We start from the raw sequence: 12,025 nt of genomic DNA, 5'->3' as shown, positions 1-12,025 counted from the left end.
TTTATCTACTTCAGATTTAATGCACATCTTTATACATTTTATCTACATTAGATTGAGGTCTATCTTGATACATTTTATCTACATCAGATTGAGGTCTGTCTTTATACATTTTATCCACATCAGATTGAGGTCTATCTTTATACATTTTATCTACATCAGATTGAGGTCTATCTTTATACATTTTATCTACTTCAGATATAATGCATATCTTTATACATTTTATCTACATCATATTGAGGTCTATCTTTATACATTTTATCCACATCAGATTGAGGTCTATCTTTATACATTTTATCTACATCAGATTTAATGCACATCTTTATACATTTTATCTACATCAGATTGAGGTCTATCTTGATACATTTTACCTACTTCAGATTTAATGCATTTTATCTACATCATATTGAAGTCTATCTTTATACATTTTATCTACATCAGATTGAGGTCCATCTTTATATATTTTATCTACATCAGATTGAGGTCTATCTTTATACATTTTATCTACTTCAGATTGAGGTATATCTTTATACATTTTATCTACTTCAGATTGAGGTCTGTCTTTATACATTTTATCTACATCAGATTGAGGTCTGTCTTTATACATTTTGTCTACTTCAGATTGAGGTCTGTCTTTATACATTTTATCTACATCAGATTGAGGTCTGTCTTTATACATTTTATCTGCTTCAGATTTAATGCATTTTATCTACATCATATTGAAGTCTATCTTTATACATTTTATCTGCATCAGATTGAGGTCCATCTTTATTCATTTTATCTGCATCAGATTGAGGTCTATCTTTATACATTTTATCTACTTCAGATTGAGGTCTGTCTTTATACATTTTATCTACATCAGATTGAGGTCTGTCTTTATACATTTTATCTACATCAGATTGAGGTCCATCTTTATACATTTTATCTGCATCAGATTGAGGTCTGTCTTTATACATTTTATCTACTTCAGATTGAGGTCTGTCTTTATACATTTTATCTACATCAGACTGAGGTCTGTCTTTATACATTTTATCTACTTCAGATATAATGCATATCTTTATACATTTTATTTACTTCAGATTGAGGTCTATCTTTATACATTTTATCTACATTAGATTGAGGTCCATCTTTATATATTTTATCTACATCAGATTGAGGTATATCTTTATACATTTTATCTACATCAGATTGAGGTATATCTTTATACATTTTATCTATATGAGATTTAATGCATATCTTTATACATTTTATCTATATCAGATTGAAGTCTATCTTTATACATTTTATCTATATCAGATTGAAGTCTATCTTTATACATTTTATCCACTTCAGATATAATGCATATCTTTACACATTTTATCTACTTCACATTGAGGTCTATCATTGTACATTTTATCTACATCAGATTGAAGTCTATCTTTATACATTTTATCTATATCAGATTGAAGTCTATCTTTATACATTTTATCCACTTCAGATATAATGCATATCTTTATACATTTTATCTACTTCAGATTGAGGTCCATCTTTATACATTTTATCTACATCAGATTGAAGTCTATCTTTATACATTTTATCTACTTCAGATTGAAGACGATCTTTATACATTTTATCTATATCAGATTGAGGTCCATCTTTATACATGTTATAGGTTTCTTCCTATCTTTCTTTGTCAGACACATGTAATAGCTGATACAACTAATTAATCTCATGAACAGTTTTAAATTTGATTCTTAATATGGCAAGCCAGTGATCACAATTTAAGTAAAAGAAAATGAGGAAAGAATAGAGCAACATAATACTACCGGTAATTGAAATTTCTTTCAAAAGTAGCTTTTTCTTTTGTGCTGACATTAATTTTGAGTCCTGTCATACTGTGTAAGATTGTTATACTTGCATGATCAGTTGCTACATATATAAATTATGTACCTAATATCTTCAAAAAGAAAACACAGTTTTAAAAAAAAACATCTTTACTGAAGCAACACAAAGAATTCTGATGTTTTAGTGCAGCTGATGTTACAAAGGTACATGATAACAAACCAGACAGCCCATACTAACCAGACAGCCCATACTAGCCAGACAGCCCATACTAGCCTGATCATGTAAGAGTTATGTTTTGCACACTAAGGAGCTTCTATATCATTCACCTGCTTTGTGTAAGTTAAACAGAGGAGTCCAGTACAGGGTTTGCTTCTCTAGGTATCAAAAGGAGACCTCCTATACTGCTAAGAACTGTTGTATTTCCACACATTACTGAAATATATCTGTACCCATTTGTAAGTATAGACTTATCATATATATATATATATATATATATATATATATATATATATATATATGGCATAGTATATTGTTGGGTTCTCCTGATACTAATGGGTGAATTTTTCATGAAATTTGTCAGTACGATCCATTTTCATAGGAGGACATACCAAGCTTATTACAGTTCTCCAAACAATCACTTAGTTCTGGTGCAGTTTAGAGATTACTTAATGTTTAAGTAATTATTGAATATTAGATCTGTTACAGTTGTTATGCCCCTTAGAAAATATTGTTGTGGCATACAATGTTACCCTTTTCTGCTCATCCATTTGTTATTGCCTAGTTAAGTTTTGCTTTAAAATGAAAAGAGTGGGTGTCACGGGGCATTCATGCTCTGTGAAGACATTACTAGTTACAGAAATGCTGAAATATATGATAATAATGCATATTTTTCTTAAACTGCAAAATGTTGCTTTGTGTTTGCAGTATTATTGGGTAGGTAGGTTGCACAAGACCAATTATAACTTCTAGAATAAAACTGTTAGATTTAGAGTGCTGGGTGTGAAGTACTGTAGACTGAGCTACAATTTTTCTTTTTATATGCTTACCTTTTGGCTGAGTAGTATGTGCTTTGACCCTGTCTCAGGTTGTCTCTCTGTCTGCCGATTTACTTCTCTTTTTCTGAACCATAACTTATGTTCTTAATCATCTAAAGGGTCAGAAGGTCATAGGTCAAATGTCATTGTGACTAGACAAAATGAATCTGATACATACATATCAATTCTTGACCATATGCCTTCATCAAAGTTTGTAGATAGTTTGCACATTGAGTAAGAAAGAAGCCTGTAGATTTGAGGGTCAAAAGATCAATGGTCATGGTCACATTGACTGAAAAAAAAATATATATATTTTTTTGCATGGAAATTTCAATTCTAGACCATGTACCTAAAAGCAAAATTTATGGCGGCCTTGCACTTGAGGTATGAAGAGGTCTATTGAGTTTGGTGTCGAAAGGTAAGAGAGAATGCTGGGTCATTGTAACTTAAGTAAAATGTGTTGTTTTTTTATTATAGATTAATGTTTTCCTAGATTAAGTTCTGGTAGTTCAGTTGGTAGCATGAAATCCAAAGGTTGCCAATTCGTTACCCACCCAGGCCAACCTAGGTTGGTAACCTTAATTGGTGTGTCCTTGGGGAAGATACTTAGCTCCCATTTCTTCTGCACAATATAGCCACTACCTTGTATTGAAAGTTTCATTAAAATCAGCAACAACAAGTTCCTTGAAAAAACTCTGATTCTATGGTCTAGAGGTCAGAGGTCATGGTCTTGGTAATTACAATGAAAAAAATGATGGTATCTGCAAAGTGACAGTTGAAGAGCACATACCTTGATCAATGTTCATGTCACTGAGTCCGATTTGTGAGTGATCTTCAACCTTGTCTTACCAGTGTCCGTATAAAGAACTGTTAATTGTGGGGTGGGCAAGTAATGTACCATTCACAGTGTTCTTGTATTTTATTGACAACATTTTGTCTTGACACCTTTTATTTTGTATCATATTGAATAAATATCTTGCTATAATGAATCTAATAGTAATGTTATTTTAACTACATGTGTCTAATAGTAATGTTATTTTAACTACATGAATCTAATAGTAATGTTATTTTAACTACACAAATCTAATAGTAATGTTATTTTAAGTACATGAATCTAATAATAATGTTATTTTAACTACATGCATTTTGGCTCTGATTTATTTTGCTATCATGCATCTCTGTTGAAGTTTAGTTCATTCATATTAATTTCAGTTATATTTGGTCTTAAATTTACCTTCAGCTTGCAGCATCCTGTGAAAAACAATTACTTGATTGAGAACTCAATTAAGAAACTTTATAATGATGTGTCACCCTAGAAAAATCTTTGACTTATGTGGTTACATAATTGAATTTTTGACCATATGTTTTAAAGATTGTACATGTTTACCATTAATATATTTTTTATATACCTTGTGCAAAGTTTTGAATTTTTTTCCTTTTATATTTTATATTTAAGTACTTTATTTAATTTTTGAGGGAAGGTTTATGTTCCTAAAGTTTTTGTGCATTTCACCATTTTGTTCATTTTTAGAACTTTACTTTTAATTGGCACCATAAAGCCATTATTATACATGCATACATACATACATACATACATACATACATACATACATACATACATACATACATACTGTAAGTGGAATATATATTTCATATCACAAACTTGAGGAGAAAAAGTATAAAAAATGTTTCGTTGTTCTTAATGTTATTCTTTTCACTCTTTACCTACAGTAAAATCACTTGGAGGGTGTCAGTTATTTTGTTTTTTTGTGGTTGCTCTAAACAGTGAATGTAAAGATGCAAAGAACAATGATTATCAATGACAACAATAAGACCCTTTTCCCCTTATCCATGAAATTAAATTCTGATCAGCATGTACTGTATTTACTTGCCTATAAGTCAACTCCAACTGCAAACAACATAGACACTGATCTGCTGTCACATAATGTGCTTGTAGACCAGTCTTTTATTTGTTCTACTGATTACTCATAACAACTGCATGGACTCAGATGTTGGTACATTATAAAATGGCAGATCTGGGTCTGTGCAGTTCGCAGTTGGACCTGACATATAAGCAAGTCCTTATGGTAGTTCTTTGCAAATCCACAAAAATTGGCCCTGAAAATATATAAATTTGGAGTGTTTGCTGGAATGTAGTGTGTTGATACAGTTTATCAAACATGTCTCATAAGCTTTCCACTGAGAAGGAGCAAAAAATTATTGACCTTGGGGCAGTTACGTGAAAGATGAAAGTCACTCCCATATATGGAAACATATTGAGAATATATCAAATCTGTTAGTAAAAAAAGCAACTAATAGATCATTACTTTTTCAAGCAATGTTTTTCATGAATATTAAAATGGAAGAAAATGCCCTCTCTGTTTCTGACAGCAAGATCCACCATAAAACTTCACTAGTCTTAAAGTACTTTGAACTGTATCACATGTTTTGCAAATTGCAGGGCCTTCCATAGACTTGAAGTACGTGGTCGATTTTGACCCCATGCTTTTGGAGATCATTTCTGAGACCAGGTATATGGAGCAGCTAGGTTTCTCTGTACCAGAACTTGCAAGAAATGTGGCTCTACAGGTCAGTAGACCAACTCGACATACTTACACGCTTCAAGTTTCTCATGTTTCATCGCAATATTTTGATACGCAGAATCGTATTCTTGTTTTAATATATTACCAACAAAATGTCCTTGTTTTGCTTTATATTTGCGATAAAGGCAAGTTGAATATTCTTTTTACAGTTTCACTATAAAATTATCACAAGAGTGTGTAGCAATTGATTGAGTGAGATGCTTGTGTAGTACTACTTTGACAGAGTGCATGTGGTTTAAATATTATGTTGAAAATAATTTACTTTTCATGTTTTGAATTGACTCATAAAAAGACACATCTGTCCCAATAAATAAATACCAGTGTTTTTAAGGTTCATTTTGTTTTATGTATATGTATAATTCCCTCATGATTTCATGCTAAGTGATAATTTAAAATTGAAACTTTAAAGAAAAAATATATATTGATCAATTAAAATAGATAACCTATTTTCAAGTCTTAATCGTTAAACTACTGTTACTATTGAATGCATGTACTTTGCACTGAGGAATAAGAAAGATGGCATTGCACATTTACTTAAAGGAAACATCATACATTGTTTGAAATGCATAGAGCTTGGAGTGTCCATACAAATGTGTTACACTGGTCTCCATTTCATAAATTTTGTCTAATGAAAATACATGCTGTTCCAGTGACTGAAATAAATTACTGCTAGCTAACACTATATTCTATTTATTTAGATGTATTAATTTTTGTTGTTAAGAATAGCGATTCATCATCATCATCATCATCATCATATTCATCACCATCATCATCATCATCATCATCATATTCATCATCATCATCATATTCATCATCATCATCATCATCATCATCATATTCATCATCATCATCATCCTTGCACATCTTCTTACTAGTTAGATAATTCTTTTAGGGGACTAATTGTTTTTCCTTCTGATTTTCCAGGAAGAGAAATATATCAAATATGTGGAAAGTCTAACACACATGTTAGAGAGATATCACAAATTGCTGGCTTTACTGGATGAGGCAGAGGTAAGACTAGGCATATTGTCAATATGTATTTAATTTATCTCTCTTTCATTATTATTCCTGGAGAATTCTGTAGCAGTCAGAAGAAGGTGGAACTGAGTCTTACCCTAAATATATAGTAGTCCCCCTCTTAAACGGTCCCCCTGACCAGTGAAGTGCATCTTACGGCCAGAATCCCTTGGCACCAATTTTGTGCTCAAAAGTACCCCTCAAGAATGGCCACCCATCTAACACGACCAGTGGCCAGCATATTAGTACAAAAATGTAAAATATTCCCCTCACAACTGACCACTTTTTATTTCAAACGTATCCAGAACCAATAATTAAGTCATATTGTGATGTAAGGTAAGTAATCAGACTATCTCTCTTGTCGATACATGTCCCCCAGTGTCAAGTTTCCGTTACTGAAAGAAGTGTTGACTAAAATACATTAATATTATATTATTGTCTATAAAAGCTGACATTTACAGGAAATGGGCTCAACAACGTTATGATAGAGTTTTGGGTTTAAAACATCTGTTGAGTTCTTCTCTTTGATGATTACAACCGGACATAATTGTCAAGATCATAACAGGGTCAGCATAGGCTAAAATTAGATTTTATGCATTAACACACACACACACACAAAAATTAACCTTGAACAAATCAGGGTACCAGACAAAGACTGAAAAATCACGTGACAATACATTTATCGCTTCCTTTACCAAGAAGGCATTTCTTCCACTCTAAAAAAGTTTTGTCTGCATAATTAAATTGCATACAGTTAGCAATATCTGAATAAATCATTACCAAACATTAGCATGTCATCATGTAAACAGAGGCATAATATTATAGAAGAAAGTCTGTTATTCTGCTTGATGACATCAAGTGAGGTGCGAATGGGGGACTTGCCAAACATTTTTATGTAGAAAAGACTGGAATAAAACAATTTTATGTTGAAAAGACTCGAATAAACAATGTCATAACTGATAAGGAGGTTATTCAGCAGCACTGGGGAAAATAGAGCAAATGGAAAGAGAATTATGTATGTACCAAGATTTAAATGACGTTTTTGAATGGTTTTGCATTGTGCATGGCAACAACACCTGCTCGCGTATCACGCTTACATCAAGAATAAGAACTATTAAATGTATATTCAGTTGAAATAAGTTTGTTATTATAACAAGAAGAACCTTTCAGTAATTAATGTTACTTTCAAATGAAGATATCAAATGCTTTGAAGTATGTAGCTTTCTTACTATGTACATTACATATACTTCCTCACAAAATTTTTTGTCCCCCTCTGGAAAGGCCACCTGTTTTATAAGGCCACTTCCTCTGTGCATTAGGGGTGACCATACAAGAGGGGGACCACTACATATATATATATATATATATATATATATATATATATATATATATATATATATATATATATATCCAAAAGCAAGCACATTCCAAAACAAGCAAATTAATAATTAAGTTTTTTCTTCAAATTTCAGAGTGTCTACCCCAAAATATTTACCAGGTTATATCCTAATGACCCATCATAAACCCCTGCACACATCTAATTGAAAATTGGTTTCAGATGCAGGTTATGGGGAGGTATGCTGGAGGTTGTGTAGTCCTAGTAGATGCTCATGGTATTGTTATGTTAAATAAGGAAAGCAATGCTATTTATGCCATGCCTTGACTTGGTGACTAACCACCAGCCTTGCTATTTCTCCATCAAATCCTTTAATAATTCTGAGCATGCTGGCCCTTTATTAGTTATTTATCAAGTAGGACAATGATAGGTAAAGGTGTAACTCAGCATTGATCATTTTAATTCTTATTTAGCTTCGTTTAATTCATAGCCTTTTTGACACCTTAACAAAAAGGGGTAGAACATAGTGTAACTCCAGACCTCTGTCTCTTCATCCATTTGTCTTGTCTTGCTTTGGTTAAGTTTAGCATTTAGGTCAGTTTCATGCACTTTGGAGTGGTGTCTGAGTTTCATGTTTTTTTTTTGGTCTGAAAGTATTTACTTTGACAGAGTTTCAATAGAAGCCAGTAGCCAGTGATTTCGAGCTGTATATTTGACAGGAAATGCTGTCTACTATTTATGTAGTTCAAGAGAGTAACTTTTTGTTTCCCCTAAATTATTATTTATAGATTTGACCAAAATTAGTGTGTGGGTCTATCTTAACAATGTTTGAGACAAGTTCATTGTTGCCAATGCCTTTGTTGACATCAGATTCAAGGTCAAAGGCCATGACAAAGAATTTGAACTGCACTTATTAGTATCATGTCAAATCAAACATAGAAGAGGATATTTTCTTTTCCTATGTTAATACTAGATTAATTTTATTACGTAGTATCAAAAATGTAATATTTTAATGAGTGGCAAAGCCATGAATTAAAATATATCATGTTTGGTACCACAAGATGAAATATATCCCATATTAACATAGGACAAGACAATTTAATTGTTTTTATTCAATACCAAACTTGTTCCAGAATCAAAGTTTAGAAGATTAAACTCACTCTCCAGCACAATATGTTTGTCCCAACCCCTTTTTATAAATTCACTGTACTTTCATAGGCTGATCATATAAATATACATAACCTAAGAAAGTGGTAGGATTGGGCTGACCTAATCCATCACACTATATTAAATTTTTGTCATTCTGTAAACTATTTAACCCTATCTGAAAACATTGTGAGCCCAATTCAGTAAAGCGTTGCCAAGGGTTTATCACTGTTGTCAAGGAAATATGGGGAAATAACTCCAGAGAGATGTGAATGGAATCGGGTCAGATTTGTTTATCAAAGATTGATTTCCATGTTTGTAATGTGAGGCAGATTCTTTTTTTTTTTTTCTAGCTCACAAAGTACCCATTTTTGTTTCTACTGGCACAATTTTTGTGGGCACACACAATCAAGTGTCGCATGGCATGATGGCATGTCTTATGTTTTCACATGTGAAAATATAAGGATATATTTTTCAGATATGAAAATGTAAGGATATATTTTTCAGATATGAAAATATAAGGCTATATTTTTCAGATGTGAAAATAAAGGAACGAAAAAAAATATGAAAATTATTTCACCAATAAGTCTCTATTTTTCACACTTAAGTATATAACAGAAGAAAGTATTTTTGCTACCATATTTGATATGTGTTTCAAGAATATCTCAGATGGTTTTAATAGTCATCAGTTAAAAGGAATAAAAGCACAGAAGAAACAGACCCAATTCGTGGAAATTCATTTTGGTGCATAAAGCAGCAGTCCCCTTTAAGGGACTCGTGTTTCTATAATTGAGAGAAGGTTATAGCCTGATTCAAAGGTTGTGTGACTATACTGATGATCCTTAATTCTTTTTCAGACTCAGCTACTAGAGGACCACATGAGAGAATTACGCCGTGTCATCAGGCCTGGCTCCAGACGTCTCAACTGGAACTCACTGGGTATACGAGATTTCTGCCAGAAATGTGAACAGGTAAAATAGGTTGGACTGTTTGATCAATATATGTTGCATTAATACATGAGGGCTAATGTTATAAAAAATAAAAAGTGATGTGTATTTCAGATTCAATAATTCATTTCAGTTAAAGGTCAGAAACATAGGTAGAATATTAGTGAATTTGTTTGCACCTTTTTAATGCAGAAATTAACAAAAATACATGTAGGTTGTAATGGAGTGGTGTTACTTGCAATGAAGTACCCATTTTTTGCTTTTATAGTTTTGTCATATATGGCTAGGCCTTTCAAATAGCTATGTGAAATCTCTTCCAAATGTTGGTTTTGTTAAAAAAATGGAGATTTCTCCAGGTAAGCTAATACAAAGTTTTCTCAGATTTTGGAAGAGTGATTTGTTTGCCTGCCGTGATCAGATGAAATGACTTAGTACATAATTATGATAATGAGATATATGTTTCATGTCAGCTTTGATTGATTAATTGGATGATTAAGACATACCTCCTGCATAGGTGTATGTTTAAAAAGTAATATTAGGTGATAGAATTTAATAATAATGATAAAAATATTGCTTCAGTATTGCAGAAAGTATGTATTGATACATTTTGAGCTAGGGAGAAATGCCTTTTTAGTTTCGCTTCTTCAAGGTTTGACTTTCTGTCTGTAACAGCATTAAAGTATTTTATCAGGCCCTTGTAAGATCTAATGGTTCCATGCAGGAGTCTGGTTGAAAGAAATTATTTTTAGTTGTGGATACATTTCAGATAGCATAATTACTTTTGAAGTTATTCTAAGGAATAGTCATTGTACATTATTTACAGATGGGGTTGGGGAGGGCAAAAGCTGCTAATTCTGAAAAGATATATAAATAGATGAAGATATATCAAAAGTGCCATGAACAAATTTTTAAACTTGGGAAGGTCAGCAAGTTTTAAATTAGATGACAAAGGTGAATATTTAACCTTCACTGATATGAATGGATAGTTATGGAAATAACAATTGCCCCCAAGGAGAACATAACATGAGTGTATTATTGTGAGTGTATTATTGTTCATTATGCATTTTTATATTTACTGTACTGAGATCTTGTTCTTATATAGGGCCTAACCGAGTAGATAATTTTCACAGAGTACCAAATCCGAGTATTTGGATGCACTATTTGCCAGATCCAGGCACGAACCGAGTAGTAGGTGCGACATCAATCATGATTCATGAAGTCCAATGGAATGTTAACTGTTTGTGTAATTATAATTTATTTTTAACTAAATTATTATGTATTAAAAAAACTTTTTTTTTAAAGTTCGATATTTATTGAATTATTTTACTTGTAACCATTTGTGCGCGTATTATTTGCCGAGGCGAATACTTCCAAATAGTACCGAAAAACGGGATATTCGGCCGAGGCGAATGTTTGAGGCGATTTCCGGTTAGGCCTCATTCTTATACCATGAAATTTTTTTATCTTTTTATATGTATAATTATATATTGTTTTGCAGGCCATTGCTAAGTTTGAATCGCTGTGCAATCAAGTTCAGAAGAATTCTAAAGACATAGATCAGAGGTTGCAGATGATTGCACGTGCCAACTTATTTAAACAGCCTCCATTGAAGTATCCTGACATCTTACCTAGTTGCAAGGTAAAGAACCAGTCAGATTGAACTTTTTACCCTCATGGCATTTGTCGGAGATATTTTCTTGATCTGACATATGTGGTTGCTTCATACTTACTTGAACGATTTATCAGATATGTTTTTGGGTAATGAGAAATGAGGAATATACCAGTGCATGACCAGCTTTTTTATGTCCCACCATGGTGTTATTCTTACCCTTTTCCAACCAGCCAGCTGTCTTCCAATCACACTTAGTTTATGTTGTTGTCCTGTAGGCACTGTGGTATCGGATATTCATGTTTTATGAATACATTTCTAGTTTTTTCTTGTGCTTTGTTTATAATAATAATAATAATAATAATAAAAATAATAATGACTTTATTAAAAGAAGTAGCTCATTTGGTCAATTGACCAATCTTCAGTCTGAAGTGAAGGAGTTGTAATGGTACTTAGCACAATCTGTTGAAGACGTATTTTTGATGTGACCTCTTCAATGTGTAGACTTTTTT

The 12,025-nt window shown here is 32.2% G+C and overlaps 1 protein-coding gene across 2 annotated transcripts in view; it reads left to right on the top strand.

Moving 5' to 3' along the window:
• LOC149777211 (dynein axonemal heavy chain 10-like) overlaps positions 1-12,025 on the top strand; it is a 135,589-nt gene that overhangs the window by 29,112 nt on the left and 94,452 nt on the right. For both annotated transcript variants that reach the window (XM_089941919.1, XM_089941918.1), the window contains 4 exons: positions 5,317-5,444; positions 6,383-6,469; positions 9,815-9,928; positions 11,403-11,543. In XM_089941919.1, coding sequence (XP_089798045.1) covers positions 5,317-5,444; positions 6,383-6,469; positions 9,815-9,928; positions 11,403-11,543 — 470 coding nt within the window. The remainder of the gene's footprint in view (positions 1-5,316; positions 5,445-6,382; positions 6,470-9,814; positions 9,929-11,402; positions 11,544-12,025) is intronic.

Source organism: Sinohyriopsis cumingii, chromosome 18 (genome assembly GCF_028554795.1).
Source record: "Sinohyriopsis cumingii isolate HCF-2022 chromosome 18, ASM2855479v2, whole genome shotgun sequence".
Lineage (NCBI taxonomy): Eukaryota > Metazoa > Mollusca > Bivalvia > Unionida > Unionidae > Sinohyriopsis > Sinohyriopsis cumingii.
The sequence above is the reverse complement of the archived record's forward strand: the minus strand, read 5'-3'. Positions and strand labels throughout refer to the sequence as shown.